This window comes from Chlorocebus sabaeus, chromosome 24 (genome assembly GCF_047675955.1).
Source record: "Chlorocebus sabaeus isolate Y175 chromosome 24, mChlSab1.0.hap1, whole genome shotgun sequence".
NCBI lineage: Eukaryota > Metazoa > Chordata > Mammalia > Primates > Cercopithecidae > Chlorocebus > Chlorocebus sabaeus.
In genome coordinates this window covers 11,588,933-11,615,488 of record NC_132927.1, presented here as the reverse complement: position 1 = coordinate 11,615,488, position 26,556 = coordinate 11,588,933, and the positions used below count along the sequence as shown (strand labels likewise).

At 38.7% G+C, this 26,556-nt stretch overlaps 1 protein-coding gene across 3 annotated transcripts in view; it reads right to left on the bottom strand.

Moving 5' to 3' along the window:
• PRORP (protein only RNase P catalytic subunit) overlaps positions 1–26,556 on the bottom strand; it is a 147,326-nt gene that overhangs the window by 71,619 nt on the left and 49,151 nt on the right. For all 3 annotated transcript variants that reach the window (XM_037983885.2, XM_037983887.2, XM_007986478.3), the window contains one exon: positions 22,707–22,814. In XM_037983885.2, the coding sequence (XP_037839813.1) occupies positions 22,707–22,814 (108 nt within the window). The remainder of the gene's footprint in view (positions 1–22,706; positions 22,815–26,556) is intronic.

Here is a 26,556-nt window from a genome sequence, read left to right as displayed (position 1 = left end):
GACTAAAATCTGGATTTTTAATTTAATTTTAATTTTTATTTCTTTGAGACAGGGTCTCACTCTGTCATGCAGGCTGGAGGGCAGTGGCGTGATCTTGGCTCACTGCAGCCTCCACTTCCTGGGGTCAAGTGATCCTCCCACCTCAGCCTCCCAAGTAGCTGGGAATACAGAAGCCCACCACCACATCCAGCTAATTTTTGCATTTTTTGTAGAGACAGGGTTTCGCCATGCTGCCCAAGCTGGCCTCGGACTCTTCAAATGCTAAAGTGATCATCGCAATTAAATAAAAACAATTGAGCTGAAGTGCCAATTTCATTAGCACAGCTAAACTAGTGAAAAACAGGTACAGTCAAACAAAATTAATGCAAAATAATCAAAACTTCTGAGTGCATCAAGTATGGAAAAAAGTTCTCAAGTTCTAAAGTATTTCAAACCACAGAAAGGGTAAGTTCTTTTCTTTGCATTTCCAGTAACTCTAAAAATAAACCTTTATTATTTTCCAGATTATTTTTTAAAAACCTTGTTATTAAAAAAAATAACACTATACAAATACATAATATCAAAAACCAACGTTTTATTTCAACTTCTCCTTTGGAGGTAACTGGTGCTATCAATTGAGTTTTAACAACCACTTTTCAGGCCAAGTGCCCTTGCTCACACCTGTAATTCCAGCACTTTAGGAGGCTAAGGTGAGGGGATTGCTTGAGGTCAGGAGTTCAAGACCAGCCTGGGCAATACGGCAAGACTCCATCTCTACAAAAATTTTTAAAACATTAGCCAGGTGTGGCAGCACATGCTTGTTGTCCTAGCTACTCAAGAGGCTGAGGCAGAAGGACTGCTTGAGTCCAGGAGTTCAAGGCTGCAGTGAGCTATAATCCCGCCACTATACTCCAGCCTGGGTGGTAGAAGGAGGCCCTGTCTCTAAAAAATAAAAAAACCAAACTAACCAACCAAACAAAAAACCACCTTTTGATCGCATGAGACAGTAACAGGAGAGCTGCTCTAAATAAGTTTATACTAATTGCTTACATTTCTCCTTTTATCTGTGCCCTTCCTACTCCATTGCTAAGGAAACACAAAAACAAAAATCAAAAATACATGCTAATCTTCCAAAAAGACAACCTGCAAATAAGATTAACCCCTGAAAAAAAAAATAAGGTGACTGGGCAAAATTGTGACACCGAGTGGCTGAAACACATTTCCTTTAATTGCCCTCAATAATTAAAAACAGGAACAGCATTTTTCTTTTAAAGACGATTGGAAGAACCTACCTAATTATCATGTTTTTTAGCTTTTAAAAAATAATTTTGTGACTGGGTGCGGTGACTCACGCCTGTAATCCCAGCACTTTGGGAGGCCCAGGTGGGCGGATCACCTGAGGTCAAGAGTTTGAGACCAGCCTGGCCAACACAGTGAAACCCCGTCTCTACTAAAAATACAAAAATTAGCCAGATGTGGTGGTGCACACCTGGAATCCCAGCTATTCAGGAGGCTGAGGCATGAGAATCACTTAACCTGGGAGGCAGAGGCTGCAGTGAGCCAAGATCGCACCACTGCACTCTAGCCTGGATGATAGGACGAGACTCAGTCTCTAAATAAATAAATGAATAAAATTTTGTATACAATGAGGCATTTTGTAGTGCCAGAGAGTAAGGAAGTACTAAAAAAATATATAAAAAAACAAAAAACACCTACAGCAACAAAAAGCTTGCAATGGCTAAAGGTAGAACACAGTGAGCAACAAAATAAAGTAGTATTAGATTACAATCCAAAGTACTAAAAATAAATATCCATGAGTTCATACTACCATAAATAAATAAGTAAACAAGGTAGAACAGACAATTTAATGGGGAGAATTCCAAATAATTTACGTAAATACTCTGCCTTCAAGGAAGTGAAACATAACTCCTCCCGCCAGCTCTTCAACTGAGGGTTGCACATAGTGACTTCCTTCTGAAGAGTACAGTATGGCAAGGGGGAAAAAAGAGTAACTTTACAATTGAGAAAGCTGACAAAACTTCCTAGCCCGGTGATCAAGGTTAACATCAACAGTGATAAGTCATGTTGATACTATCTACTTTTGATATGGTATGATGAGAATGGCATTTTGCCTCTGTGGTCTTCCTACTAAAAAACCCACAACTGCAGTCTAATTATGAAAAACACAACATAAAAATCCCAATTGAGGGACATTCTACAAAATATTTGATCATTATTCTCGAAATTGTCAATTTCTTCATCAAAACTGAAGAAAAGTCTGAGTGACTGTCATAGGAACAAGAAGCCTAAGAAACAAAATGACTAAATGTAATATGGTATCCTGGATGGGATTCCAGAAGAGAACAAGGACAATAAGCAAATCTAAATAAGTATGGACTTTAGTTAACAGTAACATATCAATATTGGTTCACTAATTTTGACAAATGTACCATACTAATATCTTAGTGATAGAAAAAACTGGGTATGGGGTATATGAGAACTCTACTACCTTTGAAACTTTTCTGTAAATTTAAAACTATTCTAAAATAAAAGTCTTATTGTAAAAAAACTTGAAATCTGCTATATATATAACATATATATATAAAATTTTCTCGTTGGGATGAATAAATGTCATAAAAGTCAATTCTTCCTGAAGAATTATTTTATTAATAAAAATAATATGACACTGGTTTAAAAATATTGTTTAAATGAGATATAAGAAATGGAGATGCTAAAACAAAATACTGGAGAGTAATTAAGAGTTTTGCATACTTAGGCTGGGCGTAGTGGCTCACACCTGTAATCCCAGCACTTTGGGAGGCCAAGGTGGGCGGATCACGAGGTCAGGAGTTCAAGACCAGCCTGGCCATGATAGTGAAACCCTGTCTCTACTAAAAATACAAAATTAGCTGGGCCTGGTGGTAGGTGCCTGTAATCCCAGCCACTCGGGAGGCTGAGGCAGAGAACTGCGTGAACCCGGGAGGCGGAGGTTGCAGTGAGCCGAGATCATACCACTGCACTCTAGCCTGGGCGACAGAGTGGAGACTCTGTCTCAAAAGAAAAACAAAACAAACAAAAATTTTGCATACTTAATATTTTCACAATCATGGAATTGTTGTGGCTTTTGGGATTTTCACCTTCAAGTTCTTTTGGTAAAATATTACTATTAAAATACTGTATTTTTATCTTGCAGGATTATTTTGGTTCATTTGAAGATGAACTGCTGTTTCCATTTATCCTCCAAGTTTAAACCCAATAGATTACCTGTTATCTCTTTCCTCAACAGATGAGAAAATTTTCAGGAGATTTTCCTGATATAACAGAGGTTTTCATAACATAACATGGAGAGAGAGACCTATTATAATTGGAAAGTTTCCATTTAAATTAATTCTATAACTTTACACGTATAAGCAATTTCTAGGTATTTGTAGTCTAGGTAAGAATGACTAAACTAAATGATGTCAGGTTGACTTTGCAAGCTTCTTTCTCCACATTAAATAAATAGTACGGGCTCAGTCTGTTCATACAAAACACCTGAGACTAGGTAATTTATAAAGAACGGGAATTTGTTTCTCCAGAGTTCTGGAGGCTGGGAACTCTAAGATCAAGGTGCCAGCAGGTTCTGTATCTGGTGAAGGCCTTGGGTCTCTGCTTCCAAGATGGCACCTTGAACACTGTGTCCTCACACAGTGAGGCAAAAGGAAAAGAAGGACAAAAAGAGCTGAACTCACTCCCTCAAGCCCTTTTACAAGGGCGCTAATCCCATCCATGAGGGCAGAGCCCTCATGACCTAATCACCTCCTAAAGGCCTCACTTGTTAATAGTGTTAAACTGAGAATTAAGTTTCAATATGAATGTGGAGTGGACACATTCAAACTATAGCAAGTACTCACTATATATATATATATTTTAGATGGAGTCTCACTCTGTTGCCAGGCTGGAGTGCAGTGGCGCAATCTCAGCTCACTGCAACATCCGCCTTCCGGGTTCAAGCGATTCTGCTGCCTCAGCCTCCCGAGTAGCTGGGATTACAGGCACATGCCACCACGTCCAGCTAATTTTTGTATTTTTTTTTTTTTTTTCAATGGAGTTTCACTCTTGTTGCCCAGGCTGGAGTGCAACGGCACGATCTCGGCTCACTGCAGCCTCCATCCCCCAGGTTCAAGCAATTCTCCTACCTCAGCGTCCAGAGTAGCTGGGATTACAGGTGCCGCCAGCATGCCTGGCTAATTTTTGGTATTTTTAGTAGAAATGGGGTTTCGCCATGTTGGTCAGGCTGATCTCAAACTCCTGACCTCAGGTGATCCACCTGCCTCGGCCTCCCAAAGGCCACCATGGCCGGCCTAATTTTTGTATTTTTAGTAGAGATGGGGTTTCACCATGTTGGCCAGGATGGTCTTGATCTCTTGACCTCGTGATCTGCCTGCCTCAGCCTCCCAAAGTTCTGGGATTACAGGCGTGAGCCACCGCGCCCAGCCTTCACTATAATTATTTAACAGACATTGAAGGCAATTCTGATACTAGAACTTACATAAGCACCTCTTCAGAGTGCTTACTACACAGCAGTAATGTTAGGGACATATGCTTCTTTTTGTAACCAAACTTTTAAAAAAACTGAAATGAAACTATAATTATAAAATTTTAAAACAAGGTCCAGCACTGCTGTGGACTACCGTGGATCTGAAGTGAAAAATCAGCTTAAAAATTTATTTTCCAAAAGCGTCAAAGGGCAGGAGTCTTCCGACCAACTTCCTAGCATTAGTTTTTGCTGAGTTATTGAGGCCTGTTCAGTACTTTCAGAAGCCTCTCTCAAGCTCACCCATGGTTCTCCTGACTCCTTTACTGCTGATGCTTACACAATCTATTCACCTGCTCCTAACAAGAATGTTGGGAATAGTACTCAGAGTGCCCACATGGCCCTGCCCTGTGAGGGTCCACAGGAAAAATCCCTTTGGTTTCAATATTAGGAATAATGGAACATTCTCTGAACAATTTATTTCTATTTAATCTTATGAATTATGTGAAGCCTATAAATGAATGAGTCATATAGTGGAAATAGCTCCTTTGGAAGATATATCAGAATTGGGTGTTCCTTCAAACTTCCCCATTCTCCAAAGTTCTGATCTCTCTCTTCTGCCCCTGATCTTAGCCTACCGCCTTGGAGAATCTCTTCAGGAAAGAGAAATGTTTATGATGAGAATGTGAGGTACTTATAAATGATGTGCAAGCAGATAAAAGCATGAGCCCCTGCTCTTAAGTGACCATGTTATCTATCTTCAGGTTTGTTGACAGAATTTACAGCCAAATTAATAGAGCACTTCACCATATGCATTTTGTGCACAAACCTTAAACCTTTTATTTCCCTAAGCTTATTTTCTCTTTGTATCCTTTTTACATTAACTTATTTTAAATTTATTTTATTTTCTGTATCGCATACATTATAACCATCCTACATCTTTCATAAGACAAAATGGGGTAGAAATAATGTATCAATAAGGAGTATCTACTTGAGGTGGCAGAGCGAATACTCTAAGGAACAATATACCCTTCCTAATACTATCTAGAAAAAAAGTCATGTCTAAATCACTGCAAAAAAAATCTAAGATCTGAACTGATCTTAATCAACTGATCGTAATTGTATTTGACCAGGATAAAAACCAGCCTTTATGTTAGTGAAAATTGTGAAATAGAAACAAAAGGAAAAAAATGCTGTTTTAAAATAAACATTACCAGAAAATTATAATTAATAAAGTGTTACCACTGTAATAATTAGGTAAGAATAGTTTATATAGCTTTATAAAAAGTTTAAGTAAATTTACTATTCACTCTGCAATTGCCATTTACCTTACTGACAACAAACATTTAAACTTTTTTTGTTCAAATGGATATTATATTTTCATAAGTGGCCTCTTCCTACCACATTCCCAAGAAGAGTGTTTTAAAACACTGTCATGGAAGCAAGATATACACAATAATGACTCACAGAGACAATCCCACCACACCCCAAATGGTTATTACACAGACATTATCAATGACACATCAGTGACGGGAAATCAACTTGCTATTAGGATTTTGCCAAAGAGAGGACAGATATGGGAGCTTGGCAACACAGTGTTTTTAACGCTGTTCGAAGACACTGGATCACTTGACTTCTACAACAATTGGGGAAATCCTGTTTCAAATACTATGCAGAATGTTCCTTTCTGGGACATTTGAAAAGAAAGGACTATGAAGCCAAATCACTATAGAAATTTTGCCTGGCTCCATTCATCTTGCTAGTTATGCCCTTGATCGCTTCACTAAAAACCCAGCTGACAGTTGATCATTAACTTCATTAGCAGTTGGAAAGAATAATTCTGAGTGATGCAGACTATCCCAGCAGTCACATGACAAAACATAACTCTTACACATGTCAAGGCAAGAGTGGGTGAAGTGATACATGACAAAAGGAAGTAGTCAGCCTGGCACTGTTTGACCCAGGGCAATGTGACTTCCCTGAGTTGCCATGTCATGAAAAATGAATAGTAAGAAAAAAAACAACCATTCTTTTGTGTTATTTAGTGATTTCTGGACTGGCATCCACGAATGCAAATTTATTTCCTCAAGTCACTTATATCACCTTTGACTACCCAGCAGTTAACTCCTTAAAACTAAGGAGTCGTGATTAGATTTACTTTTCCCATGTGATAAAAATATTTATTTTTTGAGACAGGGTCTCACTCTGTTACCCAGGATGGAGTGCATCAGTGCAATCATGGCTCACTGCAGCCTAGATTCTCCAGGGCTCAAGTGATCCTCCCCCCGCCTCAGCCTCCTGAGTTGGTGGGACTACAGGTGTGTGCTACCACATCCAGCTTATTTTTCAAAATTTATTTTTCGTAGAGATGGCAGAGGGTAGGGAGGTCTCAATATGTTGCCCAGGCTAGTCTCTTAACTCCTGGGCTCAAGTGGTCCTCCCACCTCGGCCTCCAAAAGTGTTGGGATTACAGGTATGAGCCACCATGCCTGGCCTGATATAGGATTTAAATGCTGCTACCTGATTAGTTGTTTTAAGATTCATAGCCCAAGTTTACCATTTCTATTGATTTATTTATTTTTAGATCTTCTTCCATGAATCCACACTAACAGTGACTTGTTTGGGTGATATTTGTTGGATGATATTTCAGATTCCCTAGGGAGAAACTTACAATTACATTGCTTTGATATTACATATAATTACTTTAAGTCTGAGGTTTTTCCCAATTTATACATTACCAATTTATACATTCTCCTTGGGCTACTCAACATAAGTTTTTTAAAGTCATAATCTAGGTACTTTAAACTATTATAATACTAAAGTCACTCCTCGATAACATAACTGTTGGTTATGAAAATATGACAAACTTTTTTGAAAATGAAAGAAGTATATCACTCTTAGAACTAAGTTCTAGTTTCCTAAGTTTCACATATGTAGTTAAAAAAATAGATTTCTACCCTAAGAATCATTAAAAGACCTATGTGACTTCTAAAATTGCTTGTTTTTGAATTTCTCAAACTCAAATTTGAGAATTAATATTCTGCAGAATGGCAGAAACATTAGTTTTATACCACTGAAGATTTATTTTAGTTTCTTATCTTTAAAATATGTGTGAGTTTTTAAAATGAACTAGAGTATGTATCTGTAAAAATACATAACTATATAAAGGAAAAAGTGGTCAGTGAAGAATTTCTACTTCTAGGCGTTTTTCCTTGAATACGCATAAATACATGCACAGTAATTTTTTTTTATTTTCAAAAACTGGGGTCATCCTGTAAATTTTGTTTTCAACTTGTCTTTTTCATATATCCTGGGTATATTTCTATGTCAGTAAACTCACCTCCAGTATTCAGTTGGCTTCTGTATAATTTCCAATTTTTTGCTATTACAGAGATACAACAAAAATTATGTATCTTTATGTACCTGTGCAAATATTTCCGCAGAACAGATTTCTGAAAGTGGAACTGATACATCACTGTATATTTTGAATAGATACAGTACCAAACTGACTCCACATATCTTATGGTATAAGAGAGTATGCCTAGTTAATGTTTTAAAATATCTATAAGTAAAATATTTTATATAATAAAACACGGCGTATGCTAATACCACATTTATCTGAACACTGTTCAAATATAAATTTCATATAAATTAATTTCAAGATAAACAATAAAACTTAAAACCATGTGTGAGAGGAACTTTCTGAAAAGCATTATGATTTTCTTGCCTTCTTAATTATGCAGAATAGTTACAATTTAGGATTTTCTTTACAATTATAAATTTTCAAAAAAGAAATCACAATTTGCCTATCTTCTGAAATAGGATATACTAGTCATAGTTTAAGATTTTCTTTATAATTTTGAAGATTATATATTGGATGCTACTTTCTTTAATACAGTAATGGCTGTTGAGGTTACTGAGCTGTGTGACAGAAGGCTGAGCTATATCCAGAAAGCTGTACTTTTTGACTTTTTAAAAAAATTAATTATTTATTATACTTTAAGTTCTAGGGTACATGTGCCAAACTTGCAGGTTTGTTACAATAGGTATACACGTGTCATGGTGGTTTGCTGCACCTACCAACCTGTCATCTACATTAGGTATTTCTTCTAATGCTATCCCTCCCCTAGGCCACCACCCCCTGACAGGCCCCGGTGTGTGATGTTCCCCTCCCTGTGTCCATGTATTCTCATTGTTCAACTTCCACTTATAAGTGAGGACATGAGGTGTTTGGTTTTCTGTTCCTGTGTTAGTTTGCTGAGAATGATGGCTTCCAGCTTTCTCCATGTCCCTGCAAAGGACATGAACTCATCCTTTTTTATGGTTGCATAGTATTCCATGCTATATATACATGCCACGTTTTCTTTATCCAGTCTATCACTGATGGACATTTGGGTTGCATTTCTATACACCAATAATAGATAAACAGAGAGCCAAATCATGAGTGAACTCCCATTCATAATTGCTACAAAGAGAGTAAAATACCTAGAAATATAACTTACAAGGGAATGTGAAGGACTTTTTGACTTCTTATGGCAGCATTTCTCTTTCAACCTGGGCAACAGTCTCTCTCTTCTCCCTAACGTAAGCATGCCTGCCTCTAGTAGTAATCCCATCCCTCCACTTTCAACCCATACATACAAACTCTAATATGCTGCTCCTCATATATGTATTTGAAAAAGAAAAGAAAAAAAAATCCTCAAATCGCTTTTCAGAGCAGACATGAAGACAGTATGTTCTTCCAGAAGGACACCCAAGTGTGAATAAGACACCCAAGTTTTGGGACATAAGGAACAAGACATTCTACCTCTAAAGCCAGATGTCAAGAGAGAGTCTTTAAGCAGGAGAAACAATTATATGGAAAAGGGTATTTAAAAGTTAAGGAGGTATGATAAAAATTCTACTTCAATATTTAACATTTCCTATTGTAAACATAATAGGGTATATTTAAGTTTCCTTCCCACTTTAACATTATTGAAACATAATTTGAAGCACGGGGATTGAGAAACTCAACATTTCTACAGTTCGGGGAAAATATATATATATATAAAAAAATATATATATATATATGCGCCCGGGATTATATACACACAAAAATACTGAGCATAGTCTATTGTATCTTAGGTGTTTTATGGTATTGAAACTTTTATTAGAGGTTATGTAAATCGACAGAAAGAAATAAAATAACTTGAGTGGCAGAAAAATAAGAACTTACTACCAAATAAACACTTCGCCAAATGACCTTTAATGACTAATACTCTTGCCTCCATTTTTCTCTCACTGTAGTAAAACCAACTAAGAGACGGCAATCAAAACAAATTCTACAGTGTTTTCACCAAACCACTCTCTATTCAATGCCCTAAGCATGCAATAAGAATGAAAGCATTCAGTGCTGGTGTCAGCCATAATTCTTTTAAATTACATTATAAATTTTCATTCTGCTGAAGCCATTTTAACCAATTCTCAGTTATCCACAGAAAATAAGGAGGAGAATTTTGAACAGCTAGCATGATTAACTAAAATGATGTGCTTTTCCCCCCTATATAACCTCTATATAGAGGATATATATATTCAGCTTATAAACACTGAAAATCCAAAATGCAAGCAGCAAAAGGAACAAAGAACAAAAGCATTAGCACTGAATCACGGGTAGGTGTATGGGGGAAGAGAGAGAGAGAAAATGCAGCATTAGAAGCTTTCCACTTTATATCCTTTTGTTGTCTTTCTCTCTCTTTTTTTTTTTCCACTCTGTCACCCAGGCTGGAGTACAGTGGCACGATCTTGGCTCACTCAACCTCCGGCTCCCAGGTTCAAGCGATTCTCCTGCCTCAGTCTCCCTACTAGCTGGGATTACAGGCACGCGCCACCACGCCTAGCTAGTTTTTGTATTTTTAGTAGAGACAGGGTTTCACCATGTTGGTCAGGCTGGTCTTGAACTCCTGACCTCAGGTGATCCACCCTCCTTGGCCTCCCAAAACGCTGGGATTACAGTACAGGTGTGAGCCACTGCACCCGGCCACTCCTTTTGTTTTCTTAATGGAAATTTATTATACTATGTTGTCCCTGCCTCCTCAAGGGGGTCTCACAGCACCAATTATTAGTGGTAACTGAAAAGAAAACCTAATTTCTTGAAATGAAAGTTACAAAGGTATGTGTAAAGTATGAGTCATGGAGACTTTTAGAATTCCCTCCCTGATCATTCTAGGATAAATGGTCAACAAAAGCAAGGTCTCTTTTCACATAAAACTACTATGAAGGAACTTGATATTGAAAAAGAGAATCCAAAAAAAGAAAAAGAAAGAAAAAGAGAATCCAGGCAAAGACAGTTTTGCATTGCCATGTTGAAACTCATCTCTAGTTCCTGGGCTAGACTTGGCAATCCTGATGTAACTGAAAATACAGACAGAAATGATGAGGCAGAATGAGGTTACTTTGGAAGAATCAAGAAAAACCTTTGAGGTGCTGATAATAATCCAGCCATTTGAAGATGGAAGAATACTAAAGAAATAGCAAGTACGAAGATTTGGGGGCAGGAACAAATTCAGCATGTTTGAGGGACAGGAAGAATTCTAGTATACCTATAATTCAGTGAAAGACAAAGAGAAAAAACCAGATGAGGTTGAAAAGAGAGGTAAAGACCAGATAATGAGAGTTCTTATAATCCATGATGAGGAACTTGGATTTTATTCTAAGTGTAATGGGAAGTTATTGAGGCAAGCATGAAAAAAAGCAAGGAGATCACTTAGGAGTTTTGGTGAGAGATGATGTAAATGGAGATGGAAAGAAGCGACTAGACTATGGGATATTTTGGGGGGTTAAAACCAAGAAAACTTGTCAGTCTACTGGATATGGGGGTAGTGAGAAAGAGTAATTGTGGCTGTCTGGAATACTTGGTTTTTGGCTTGAGCAATTTGGTGGATAGTAGTGCCAATTACCCACTCCAGTTTTTTGTTATTGTTTTTGTTTTGGTTTGGTTTTGGTTTTGGTTTTGGTTTTTGAGACTCTTGTCCAGGCTGGAGTGCAGTGGCATGATCACAGCTCACTACAGCCTCGAATTCCTGGGCTCAAGCAATCCTCCTGCTTCAGCCTTCTGAGAAGTTGGAACCACAGGATGTGCTGGAACCATCACATCCAGCAAATATTTTTGATCTTCTGTAGAGATGGGGTCTCGCTGTGTTGCCTAGGCTGGTCTTGTATTCCTGGGCTCAAGTGATTCTCCCGCCTCAGCCTCCTAAAGTGCTGGGATTACAGGTTGTGTTAGTCTGTTTTCATGCTGCTGATAAAGACATACCCGAAACTGGGTAATTTATAATGAAAAAGAGGTTTAATGGACTCACAGTTCCACGTGGCTTGAGAGGCCTCACAATCATGGCAGAAGGTAAAAGGCACGTCTTACATGGCGGTGGGCAAGAGAGAATGAGAGAAGGGAAAGGGGCAACCTCTTATAAAACCATCAGATCTCGTGAGACTTATTCACTACCACAAGAAGAGTATGAGGGAAACCGCCCCCATGATTCAATTATCTCCCACCAAGTCCCTCCCACAACATGTGGGAATTATGGGAGCTACAATTCAAGATGAGATTTGGGTGGGGACATAGCCAAATCATATAACAGGTGCATGCTTCCATGCCTGGCTTTGTTCAGAGGTATTTGTAAGAGTCCAAATAACATGTAGGGAAATGGCTGTTCATAAAAAGGAATACATGAACCTAAAACTGCTCTAGGAAAATTAAGTTTATTAAATTAAAAAAGAAAGAAATCCAATACAAGAAAATCTAAAATACCTTGCAACAGATAATGATGAAGAGATGCTGGTTCAAGTGCTATATAAAAGTTGACTCAAGTAGAATATAAGGGTCCGTAACTAATACTTTTAAATTTAGTCGGCCTGGCGCTGTGGCTCACACCTGTAATCCCAGCACTTTGGGAGGCCAAGCGGGCAGATCAGGAGGTCAGGAGATCGAGACCATCCTGGCCAACATGGTGAAACCCTGTCTCTACTAAAATTACAAAAATTAGCCAGATGTGGTGGCACGTGCCTGTAATCCCAGCTACTCAGGAGGCTGAGGCAGGAGAATCGCTTGAACGTGGGCGGCAGAGGTTGCAGTGAGCCAAGATCATGCCACTGCATTCCAACCTGGGTGACAGAGCAAGACTCCATCTCAAAAAAATAAAAATAAATAAAAATTTTAAAAAAATAAAATAAATTTAGTCTTAGTTTCTTCAAAATTACAACATATTCTAGAGATTTAAATGTTACTAAATACTAAAAGTATTTGCAATACTTTTTTTTTTTTTTGAGACAGAGTTTCACTCTTGTTACCCAGGCTGAAGTGCAATGGCTCGATCTCGACTCACTGCAACCTCTGCCTCCTGGGTTCAAGCGATTCCCCTGCTTCAGTCTCCCAAGTAGCTGGGATTACAGGCATGCACCACCACGCCCGGCTAATTTTGTATTTTTAATAGAGATGGGGTTTCCCCATGTTGGCCAGGCTGGTCTTGAACTCCTGACCCAGATGATCTGCCCAGCTCGGCCTCCCAAAGTGCTAGGATTACAGGCATGAGCCACTGCGCCCGGCCCTTTTTTTTTTTTTTTTAAGATGGAGTCTCGCTCTGTCACCCAGGCTGGAGTGCAGTGGCATGATCTCCGCTCACTGCAACCTCTGCCGCTGGGTTCAAGCGATTCTCCTGCCTCAGCCTCCCGAGTAGCTGAGATTACAGGCAAGTGCCACCACACCCAGCTAATTTTTGTAGTTTTAGTAGAGACAGGTTTCAGCATCTTGGCCAGGCTGGTCTTGAACTTCTGACCTCTGGATCCACCCGCCTCAGCTTCCCAAAGCGCTGGAATTACAGGCATGAGACACCATGCCTGGCCTGTGATGCTTATTTTTTAAAAAAATCTTATCTCATGTATTTTGGGTAAATATTATTTTCTATTCTGACAATTCAAGTAAATCTTTAAGGAAAAGAGTCATGCACAAACACAAGAATCATTGTTAATAGACAACAGGATGCACAATATGCATTTCTTGTTTAGATAACACAACCATTAGCCTAACCTTGTGCCTAGCATTCCTGTTATTGATCTATGGTCATATTCTCACAGCTTAAAACAGTATCTGGCTTGGAACAGGGGCTCAAGAAACAGTAACTGAATCAACCTAATAATTCCCTGCCAAGTTTCTATAACTGTTCTTCTTAAAATGCAGGCTATACAATCAATCTGCTAGTCACTCAGAACCCTTCCCTCTTCTTTAAAAAAAAGAAGAAAAGGCTGGGCGCGGTGGCTCAAGCCTGTAATCCCAGCACTTTGGGAGGGCGAGACGGGCGGATCACGAGGTCAGGAGATCGAGACCATCGTGGCTAACACGGTGAAACCCCGTCTCTACTAAAAAATACAAAAAACTAGCCAGGCGAGGTGGCGGGCGCCTGTAGTCCCAGCTACTCGGGAGGCTGAGGCAGGAGAATCGCGTAAACCCGGGAGGCGGAGCTTGCAGTGAGCAGAGATCCGGCCACTGCACTCCAGCCTGGGCGACAGAGCGAGACTCCGTCTCAAAAAAAAAAAAAAAAAAAGAAGAAAAAAAAAAAGCTCAGAATTTTTCTTTTTCTCAAAATTTGAAACCAGGGAATTATATTACTTTATGCAGGCTGTGCACTGTGGCTCACACCCATAATCCCAACACTTTGGGAGGCTGAAGCAGGCGGATCACTTGAGCCCAAGGGTTTGAGACTAGCCTGGACAACATGGCAAGACCCCATCTCTAAAAACAACAACAACAAAAATACTTTAAGCAAAATACAATTTACACTTGAAAAACATCTACAAGATAAGTAGCAAGACTTAGTCTGCCTAGATTTACAGGTTAAACAAATAAATAGGGTGAAGGTTAGTCCCCTTTAATCTCAGTATATTCTAAATTATGTTGCTTTATCAGGTACTCAAGATTGAACTGTTTCCCTAAGAATGCAAACATTGTAAGTGCAAGAGTTAAAACTATAAAACTCTTAGAAGAATCAAAGGCATTAATCTTCATGACCTTGGATTAGGCAATATTTTCTTTTTTTTTTGAGACAGAGTCTTGCTCTGTCGACAGGCTGGAGTGCAGTGGCGCGATCTCGGCTTACTGCAACCTCCGCCTCGTGAGTAGCTGGTACTACAGGCACCCACCACCACACCCAGGTAATTGTTGTATTTTTAGTAGAGACAGAGTTTCACTATGTTGGCCAGGATGGTCTCCATCTCTTGACCTCTGATCCACCCGCCTTGGCCTCCCAAAATTCTGGGATTACAGGCGTGAGCCACCACACCCGGCCCCTAGGCAATGATTTCTTAGATTAGACATCAAAAGCACAGGCAACAAAAGAAAAAATAAATTGGACTTCTACGCTTCAAAGGATATCATCAAAACACTGAAAAGAGAATCCAAAGCCTGGGAAAAAATACTTACAGATTATATATCTGATAAAGATCTAATATTTGGTATATAGTTAAAAATTATAACTCGGCTGGGTGTGATGGCTCACGCCTGTAATCCTAGCACTTTGGGAGGCCAAGATGGGCAGATCACGAGGTCAGGAGTTCAAGACCAGCCTGATCAACATGGTGAAACCCCGTCTCTACTAAAAATACAAAAATGATCCGGGCATGGTGGTGCACACCCGTAATCCCAGCTACTCAGGAGGCTGAGGCACGAGAATCACTTAAACCCGGGAGGTGGAGGTTGCAGTAAGCCAAGATCATGCCACTGCACTCCAGCCTGGGCGACAAGGCGAGACTCTGTCTCAAAAAAAAAAAAATTACAGCTCAACAGTAATAACAAAAAACAATTGAAAATGGGCAAAGAAATAGACATTTCTGGCCAGGCGCGGTGGCTCAAGCCTGTAAGCCCAACACTTTGGGAGGCTGAAGTCAGGCGTTCAAGACCAGCCTAACCAACATGGTGAAACCCCGTCTCTAACAAAAACACAAAAATTAGCCGGGCGTGGTGGCACATGCCCATAATCCCAGCTACTCGGGACACTGAGGCAGGAGAATCACTTGAACCTGGTAGGTGAAGGTTGCAGTGAACTGAGATCGTGCCACTGCACTCTAGCCTGGGCGACAGAGCGAGACTCTGTCTCAAAAAAAAAAAAAGACATTTCCTCAAAGAAGATCTATAAATGGCCAATAAATATATTAAAGGATATTCAACATCAGGCATCATTAACAAATGCAAATCAAAACTACAAGATACTGGGCCAGGTGAGGTAGCTCACACCTGTAATCCCAGCACTTTTGGAGGCCGAGGCAGGCAGATCCCCTGAGGTCAGGAGTTTGAGACCAGCCTAGCCAACATGGCGAAAACCCGTCTCTACTAAAAATACAAAAAAAAAAAAAAAAAAAAAAAATTAGCCAGGCATGGTGGCGCATGCCTGCAGTCCCAGCTACTTAGGAGGCTGAGCCATGAGAATTGCTTGAACCCGGGAGGCAGAGGTTGCAGTGAGCTGAGATCATGCCACTGCACTCCAGCGTCGGTGACAGTGAGATTCCATCATCTAAAAAAAAAAAAAAAAAACTAAAAAACTAAAAGATACTACTTCCTGCATTTCTTACATGATCAAAACAAACAAAAAAAGATACCACTTCACGCCCGCTAGGAGGACTATAATCAAAAAGACAAATAACAAGTGTTCGTGAGGATGTGGAGACATTAGAACCTTTATACACAGCTGATGAGAATACAAAATGATGCAGCTGCTTTGGAAAACAGTTGAGAAGTTCAAAAGATTAAACACAAAGTTACCATATGACCCACCAATTCTACTCCCAGGTGCATAGCCAAAAGAAATGAAAACCTATGTCCACATAAAAACTTGTGCCCAAATGTTCATAGTAGCATTATTCATAATAGCCAAAAAGTGGTAACAACCCAAAGGTCCATCAACCACAGAACGAATGAATAAAATGTGGCATATCCATACAATGGAACATGATTTGGCAATAAAAGGGAATGAAATACTGATTCCTGCTACAAAATGGATGAACTTTGAAACACTATGCTAAGTGAAAATATGAAATGTCTGGAATAGGTAAATTCATAAAGATGTAAAGAAGGCCGGACATGGTGGCTCACACCTGTAATCCCAGCACTTTGGGAGGACTGCCTGAGGCCAGGAGTTCAAGACCAGCCTGAGCAACACAGTGAGACCCTGTTTCTATGAAAAAATAAATAAATAATAAAATTAGCTGGGCCTGGTAGTGTGTGCCTGTAGTTCTAGCTACTTGGAAGGCTGAGGCAGGAGGACCACTTGAGCCCAGGAGGTCAAGGTTGCAGTGAGATATGACTGCACCCTTACCCTCCAGCTTGGGCAACACAAGTACCTGTCTCAAAAGAAAAAAAAAGAAAAAAGGAAAAGACAGAATGAAGACTAGTGGTTGCCAGGGACCAAGGGGAGGAAGAAATTGGGAGTTAGTGCTAATGGGTATGAGGTTTCTTCAAGGAAAATGAAAATGTCCTGGAATTGGATAGTGGTGATGATTGCAAAACTTTGTGAATACAGTAAAAAACCACTGAATTGTACACTTTAAAAGGGTGAATATTATGGTATATAAATATTATATTTCCCAATAAAAAAGAAAAAAAATGCCAACATTAAAGAATTGAGACATGACTTGGCCAAGTCTCCAATTGTGTCAAAAGCAAAATCTACTGGCGTGGTGGTTTATACCTGTAATCCCAACACTTTGGGAGACCACAGCAGGCAGATTGCTTAAGCCCAGGAGTTCAAGACCAGCCCGGGCAACATGACAAAACTCTGTCTCCACAAAAAAAAAACAACAAAAAACAAAAATTAGCTGGATGTGGTGGCACGTGTCTGTAGTCCCAGCTACTCAGGAGGCTGAGGTTGGGGGGTGTCTTGAGCCCAGGGACTTTATAGTCCACAGTTCCACTTAGAACATCTTGTAATCATACTTTCTCATTATTAAGACGCCAGAAACTATAAGATGAAACATTGATTTAGGAATAAATAACTTTTAAGCAAAAAAACACAAACAAAAAAGTATACTATTTCAGTAACCAACAAAATCATACATTAATCCATATAGTTCCATATCATAACCTTGTTTTGGAATCACAATTAACATGTAAGTATACACTTTCATATCTGAGTTGAAGGATGTTTGTTCTAGATCACTTTTGGCCATAATAGTTCTGTACATCCTCATGGTGACAAATTACATACCACTGTCCTTAGAGCCTGTGTTATTCATCTTCACTTTTATAACACTTTTAGGACCAACAGCATGACACTAAGACAGGTTGAAAAATACTGGAGCTTACCTGTATTTCACATCTGATCATTGCTTTTTCTTTCTTTGAATTATGCCATTCTGGAAGTTAGTCAACTTTGCTTGAATGTCTATGGGAATGTATTGGCAGGTAGAAGTTTGCAGGCTCAGTGATAACTTTTCAAAATGCAAAAATCAGTCATAACAACCTCTTCTTGCTTTAAAATTCTGTACCTTAGTCTTAGAAAAGTGTCAATTTCCACTGTTTTTTATTACATTGTCAGGAAACCTTTGGCAAATATTTAAAGTTAAGATTTAGGTTAAAATTACAAATTTACAAGAGAAAAACAACTCCATTAAAAAGTAGGCAAAGGACATGAACAGACACTTCACAAAAGAAGACAAACATGTGGCCAAGAAGCATATGAAAAAAAGCTCAATATCAATGATCATTAGAGAAATGCAAATCAAAATCACAATGAGATACCATTTCACACCAGTCAGAATGGCTATTATAAGAAAAGTCAAAAAATAATACATGCTGGTGAGGTTGCAGAGAAAAGGGAACGCTTATACACTGTTGGTGGGAGTGTAAATGAGTTTAACCATTGTGGAAAGCAGTATGGCAATTTCTCAAAGAGCTAAAAGCAGAACTATCATTCAACCCAGCAATCCCATTACTGGGTATATACGCAGATGAGTAGAAATCATTCTACCATAAAGACACATGCACACGAATGTTCACTGCAGTACTATTCACAATAGCAAAGACATGGAATCAACCTAAATGCCCATCAGTGACAGATTGGATAAAGAAAATGTGGCACATATACACCATGGAGTACTATGCAGCCAAAAAAGGAACAAGATCATGTCTTTTGTAGGAACGTGGACACACCTGGAGGCTATTACCCTTAGCAAACTAATGTAGAAACAGAAATCCAAATACTACATGTTCTCACTTATAAGTGGGAACTAAATTATAAAAGCTTATGAACACAAATAAAGAAACAACAGACACTGGGGTCTACTTGACGGGGAGTGTGGGAGAAGGGACAGGAGCAGAAAAGATAACTATTGGGTACTGGGCTTAATACCTGGGTGATGAAATAATATGTACAACGAACCCCCTTGACAAATGTTTATGTATGTAACAAGTCTTCCCATGTACCCCCAAGCCTAAAATGTTTAAAAAAAAAAGATTTAGGTTAAAATTAAACAGTGTAACAGTGTGTAGAGCTACAAATACAACTAATTCAACTGAGGTGGCAAACAGATGAATAGACATACGCTATATATAGCTAATTTTGTACACACCCAGGCTATAACAGTCACCAATAAATCTCTACATGGTGGTTGGCAAATTTCTACTGACATTAATTATAGCATATACTCAGACTTCAGAAAAATTAAAATATAAAAAAGATTCATCTGAAAATTGAGAAAATAAAATACATTCACAACTAGAACTTTCTTTTTTTAGTTCCTTAATCTCTATCACCCTTAAGCTATAGGTTCTGAGATCAAGATATGTGATAATGGTGCTACTCCTTAAACAATGAATGTAAAAAAGTTATTTTCTCATTAATGAACTTACAGAGAATAATACTAGATATATAATCAACCATTAATGTAAAAGGACTGAGAAAAATGTGTAACATATAGTGCAGAGAGTTTACAGGAAGAGCATAAATAATACGTACATCATTCCACAGAAAAAAAAATCTGGAAATCTCTTCAAAGATGGAAAAAACTTAAGACTTTAGAACTTCAAATTCCTAATTTTTCCTTTATGTACACTTAAAGGTAATTGTATTAAGAGAAAGATAAGTACATAAAAGACAATGAAGAATATTCCCTCTCTGGAACTATTTCATTAAAGTTTGTCCCACAATTAAAAAAAATCTGTTTGACCTAAAAAATGAGGAAAAAACCATCCAGTCCTTTTCACTTAGCGGACTCATGGCATAGGTGAGTGGCTGAAACAATCATGTAATAAGTAACCTTAAAGAAATGTGTTATATTTAGGCACCCCTATATACTTTTGCTGGTAGTATAAATTATTATAATCATTTTGGAAAGCAATTTGGCAATATATAGTGAGATCTTTAAAAATATACATACTCTTTGACTAAAGAGTCCTGTTTCTGAAAATCTATTCCAAAGACATCCTATGAAACATGCAGAGGTTGTCTTCCAAAGTATTACTTATCATAGTAAAAAATGGAAAGCCTCATTTGTCTAACAACAGGGAGATGACTTAAAAATTATTGCGTATCCACAAGACACAGAGTATTATAAAATTATTTAAAAATATTTACCAAGAATGCTTTTTAACCTTTTTCCTTTCCTGATATTTTTAAAATTTTAAAGTAATATATACTCATGGTAAAAGAAAATTCAAAAAATGTAAACAAAAACCAGAAATCCTCTCATTCTCTTATACAGTATTCTATTCCCAATTCCCAAAGGTAACTACACTGTTAAATTGTGTATGTGTGCACGCACATGTGTGTGTGTGTTAAGCTTCTAGAAATTTTTTGGGCATGCACGTGCAAACTTATCTAACAAACATTTATCTATAGATGGGTAATTTTTTGCTTTGTTTTTAATATAAGTAGAGCAATTCTAAGCATGTTGTTTTTCATTTTGCTTCTTATATTCTGACAACTGTTCCATAGCAGCACATATAGGTTTACCTTTTTCACAAAAAAGAATATTTAAATATGTATTGGGCTTTAGATTGATAGATATTTAGGTTGTTTAGATTTTTCTGCTTACCAATAATGCAATAATGAACATATCTGAATACATTTCTTTATGTACTAGTGTTACTATGTCAGTTCCTGAAAGTAGAATTTCAATATTTTAGATAATGAAAGTTATAGACAAATCATCCACCAAAAATACTGCACTGATACCATCCTTCCTACCTCTTCAAACTATTCTAAACACTGAATATTACCAACTTTTAAATATCTACCAATCTGGAAGATAAATATTTTAATCTCTGTATCTATAAATATGAATAAAGTTAAACCACTTTTCCACTGCATGGTCCATCTTTTTCTTTTTTGTTTTCGAGATGGAGTCTCACTCTGTCACCCAGGCTGGAGTGCAATGGCATGATCTCAGCTCACTGTAACCTCTGCCTCCTGGGTTCAAGAGATTCTCTTGACTCAGTCTCCCAAGTAGCTGGGATTACAGGCACCCGCCACCATGCCCAGCTAATTTTTGCATTTTTAACAGAGACGGGATTTCACCATGTTGGCCAGGCTAGTCTTGAACTCCTGACCTTAAGTGACCCACCCGCCTTGGCCTCCCAAAGTGCTGGGATTATAGGCGTTAGCCATCATACCCAGCCAGTTCATCTCTTTCTTATAGGTTTATAACAGTCCTGATATAGTCAGGAAATCTGCTCTTTGTCACATACTGTAAACATTTTTTATTTTTTTTTATTTTTTAAGACAGAGTCTTGCTCTGTTGCCCAGGCTGGAGTGCAGTGGCTTGATCTCAGCTCACTGAAACCACGGCCTTCCGGGTTCAAGCGATTCTCCTGTCTCAGCCTCCCAAGTAGCTGGGACTACAGGCATGTACCACCATGCCTGGTTAATTTTTTTGTATTTTTAGTAGAGAGAGGTTTCATCATGTTAGCCAGGCTGGTCTCGAACTCCTGACCTCAGGCAATCCACCCGCCTCGGCCTCCCAAAGTGCTGGGATTACAGGCGTGACCCACCATGCCTGGTCTACATTTTGCAGTTTGTTGTATTTTAACAGTGTTTATGTTTTTTAGTTTTATTTTGTTTTGTTTTTAACTGTCTAGCAAATTTATCTATTCTTCCCATTAGGGCTCCTCAATTTTACATAGGCTTCAATTTCAAATATAAAAATAATACATATGTATTTTACTACTCCTTTTATCATTACTTTTTAATTTTTTTGAGACAGTTTCACTCTTGTTGCCCAGGCTGGAGTGCAATGGCGCGATCTCGGTTCACCACAACCTCCGCCTCCCATGTTTAAGCAATTCTCCTGCCTCAGCCTCCTGAGTAGCTGGGATTACAGGCATGTGCCACCGTGCCCAACTAATTTTTGTATTTTTAGTAGAGACAGGGTTTCACCATGTTGGCCAGGCTGGTCTCGAACGCCTGACCTCAGGTGATCTGCCAGCCTCGGCCTCCCAAAGTGCTGGGATTACAGGCACGAGCCACTGTGCCCGCCAGTGGCAGCAATTTTTAAGACACAGTTTAATTACAGATGAATGGCTATAGATTGCCAGTGATAAGCGCCACAAGTCTGAAACCCAGGAGCTCTCTACAATCCAGTTTTGATATTATGACTGTTTTCTATAGATTTACTACACAAAATTAGCCTCAATTTTTTAATCTACAAAATAGAGATGAAAGTAACTGCTAATTGCTGCTATGAAAAATGATATTCTTATTAGAAACTAGTAGGGCATTTATAAATTGACAAATGGCTACCATATAGAAAAAAAACTGCTTAGGTTAATTTATGAATATACTATGTTTGGAAAAAACAAATGTGAGTAACGAGTGATTAATATCTCTTGATACTGTATATTGATGATTTTCAAATATAAGAATATGACCCACAGGGAAATGACAGAGTGATCCCAAAGAGAAAGCAGAAACCCAGGAGAAGGTTAGTTTTACACAAAACAGGAAAATCTGGCCCTGCATTGCAATCTTTCTTTTAATTCCTCACTTTTAATCGCTTTCTCCCAGCCTTGAAGAGCAACTTATTTGTGATGAAAATAGTAAATGTTAGGGGAGCATGCAGTTGGTCATTGTGGCACCCTGAGGACCTTAGTTTTAGAGGAAGAAAAACTGAGGAGCTAAGAGCCCCAAGAAGGTCATAAATGGGTACAACAAATGTTTCTAGAGATGTGGAATAACAAAGTAAAACTTATACTTACAACTTGAGATTCCCGAGCTTTAGGAAACATTTTGGCAACATTGAGGCCATCAATTACAATATCAAAAGGAGGACAAGATTTTACGAAGTTCTCAAATCTCTTAAGTTCCTAATAAAGAAAAGTCAGACAAAACATTAATAAGAACTTAGTAAGGACTTTATTATAAACACACTGCAGTAAACTTTATTACTGTTTTGATAATTCAAAATATTCATCCCTTAAAAATACACAAACACACACACACAGAATATTCTCAAAATTAAATCTGAAAAAGCCAGCCTAATGGATGCAACTGCAAACAATTATCTAACACACTTTAAAATCTTATAGTGCTTTACACTTCACAAAGCACTTTCATACATAATTTCATTTGATCTGCAGCTGGCCTATCTAGACTTCTGAATTAACCCACATGATAGTTATGATAAGAATGAACTGTCAAAATCTCTAAGTCCTGTTCTGTAAGCCAAGGAGAAGTGAACCTTAGATATGCCACTTTACCATTGCAACTGTGCTGAAAGAACAAGGCTGTAAAACGTATAGGTCCTCTTTTGTCATTAAGAGCTTTTATTTACTTATGGCTGTTTTGGAGAGGTAAAGATTCAGTCAATCATTAATTCAAAAAATATTTGCTGAGCACTTACTATATGCCTAGCAGTTTATCAAAGAGACAAACAAAACAAAACAGAACAAAAAAATCCCACTTAATGGAGCTTAGTGGGAGGATGCACAAAATAAAACAAGTAAATAAGTAAATAATATTAAATGTGAGAATGCTATGGAGAAAAAAAGAGGGGAGGGAGTTCCACCTCTGGTAATGATGGAATAGTTTGTATTGGATTACTAGATAATAATATAAATTCTAGATAAATACCCAGCGATTTGAAAGTACCAAAGATTGAGCAAAAAAGCAGGCAGAAACTGGCGAGGACATGACATTTGAAAGGTTTGGTAGTTTTAAAATCTGTCTGAAAATTAGTTGACACTCCCCTCTCAAAAGGTCTAATACCCTGTGCTTGAATACGGGCTCTCCTTTGTAACTGCCTCAATGAATAGGATGTGGCAGAAGTGACATTACGTGATTTCTGAGGCCAGGAAATAAAAGATAATACAGCATTCATCTGGCTCTCACTCTCAGGATGCTTGCTCTTGGAAACCAGCCATCCTGAGAATGCCCAAGTAGACGTTACATGTAAGTGTTCCATCTGACAGTCCAACGGAATCTCACCAACAGCCAGCTAGCATCAATTACCACATCGATAAGACTGAGGGGGATTTCAAGATGACCCCTAGCCCCTATTTGATTACAACAATAGGAGACCCAAGCAAGAACCATCAACGAAGTCTCATTAACCCCTAGAATCGTGAGAGAGAATAACAATAATAATAGTAATAAATGGTTGTGTTTTTTTAATGCCACTATATTTGGGAAAATAAAGGAAAGAAAAGAAGGGAATTATACCAGGCAAAATTTGTCTAGGTCAGTGGGCAATCTCCAGACAGTGTGACCAGCAGGAACAACTGGAAATCAAGCAGAAAGCTGCAGAACTTACTGATTTGAGGATAGAGAAGACAGAGTTTGGGGCAACCAGAGGCTGGAAAATGATGGGGAATCCCAGAAAGGATAAAACCACAAAATTTGCACATAAATCTCCTCAAATTCTTGGGTAAAACATGATCTGCACATGCTTGGAGAAGATTCCAAAGAGCCCAGCAAAAAAGCAACAGCTGAAAGACTTGAAAGACCTAAGCAGAGATATCAGCTGCTACCCACTGCAAGGGAGACAGTTTGGAGACTAAGTCTAAAGAACTTTAACAGCCTACTAAATTAGCAAAAAATCAGTAATTTCCAGACAAACATAGATAATCTCTAAAGCCTCTGCAATGTGTCATTCACAATGTCTGATACACAATTAAAAATTAATAAACATAAAAAATACAAACATGTGATCTACACAGTCAAGAAAAAAGGGATTCAAAATAAATCAATCTGGGCTGGGCGCAGTGGCTCAAGCCTGTAATCCCAGTACTTTGGGAGGCTGAGGTGGGTGGATCACTTGATGTCAGGAGTTCAAGACCAGCCTGGCCAACATGGTGAAACCTCATCTCTACCAAAAATATAAAAATTAGCTGGGCATGGTGGTGCATGCCTGTAATCCCAGCTACTCAGGAGGCTAAGGCAAGAGAATCACTTGATCTCGGGAAGCGTAGGTTGCAGTTAGCCAAGATCATGCCACTGCATTCCAGCTTTGGCAACAGAGAGAAACTCCATCTCCAAAAACAAAAATGAAACTGGCTGGGCACAGTGGCTCACACCTGTAATCCCAGCACTTTGGGAGGCCAAGGCAGGCGGATCACGAGGTCAAGAGATCAAGACCATCCTGGCCAACATGGTGAAACCCCGTCTCTACTAAAAGTAAAAAAATTAACTTAAGGCCAGGCGCGGTGGCTCAAGCCTGTAATCCCAGCACTTTGGGAGGCCGAGACGGGCGGATCACGAGGTCAGGAGATCGAGACCATCCTGGCTAACCCGGTGAAACCCCGTCTCTACTAAAAAAATACAAAAAACTAGACGGGCGAGATGGCGGGTGCCTGTAGTCCCAGCTACTCGGGAGGCTGAGGCAGGAGAATGGTGTAAATCCGGGAGGCAGAGCTTGCAGTGAGCTGAGATCCGGCCACTGCACTCCAGCCTGGGCCACAGAGCGAGACTCCGTCTCAAAAAAAAAAAAAAAAAAAATTAACTTAAAAATAAAAAATTAGCTGGGTGTGGTGGTGCACACCTGTAGTCCCAGCTACTTGGAAGGCTAAGGCAGGAGAATTGCTTGAACCCGGGAGGTGAAGGCTGCAGTGAGCTGAGATCGTGCAACTGCACTCCAGCCTGGTGACAGAGTGAGACTCCGCCTCAAAAAAAAAAAAAGAAAAGAAAGAAACCAATCCAAAGTGTAGATGCTTGAGTTAGCAGATAAGAACTATAAAGTAACTATTGCAAATATAATCAAGAATTATGCCTGTAATTCCAGCACTTTGGGAGGCTGAGGCAGGTGGATCACCTGAGGTCAGGAGTTCGAGACCAGCCTGGCCAACATGGTGAAACCCTGTCTCTACTAAAAATACAAAAATTAGCCAGGCATGGTGGCATGCACCTGTAATCCCAGCGACTTGGGAGGCTAAGGCAGGAGAATCACTTGAACCTGGGAGGTGAAGCTTGCAGTTAGCCAAGATTGTACCACTGTGCTCCAGCCTGGGCAACAGAGTGAAACTCCATCTCAAAAAAAAAAAAAAAAAGTAAAGGTAAATATAGTCATAATGAATGCAAAGAAAGAAAATCTCCACAGAGATTGTAAACTAGAAAAATTAACAAAATGAACATTATAGAACTAAAAACCACAAATGTGAAATAAAATATTCATAGGATGGATTTAACAGCAGATTGGAGATGGCAGAAGAAACAGTCAGTGAACATGAAAGACAGAGCAACAAAAAACTATACAATTTAATGAAAACAAAAAGCTGAATTGGGTCTCAGTAACCTGTAGTACAATATCAAACACATTAACATGTGTAATTACAGTCCAGAAGAAGAGGATAGAAAGGACAGAGTAGTAAAAAGTATTTGAATGGCCAAAACATCCCCAAATTTGATGAAATACATAACTTGCCCAAGAAGCAGAGCAAACTCAAAGCAGAATATACGCAAAGAAAACCATAAGTAAAACTATAACTAGGCACATCATAGTAAAACTGATGAAAATCAAAAATAGAAAAACCTTAAAAGCAGTCAGAAAAAAAGGATACATTACATAAAAAAGAATAATAATACAAATGACAGTTTAGTTCTCATCAGACACAA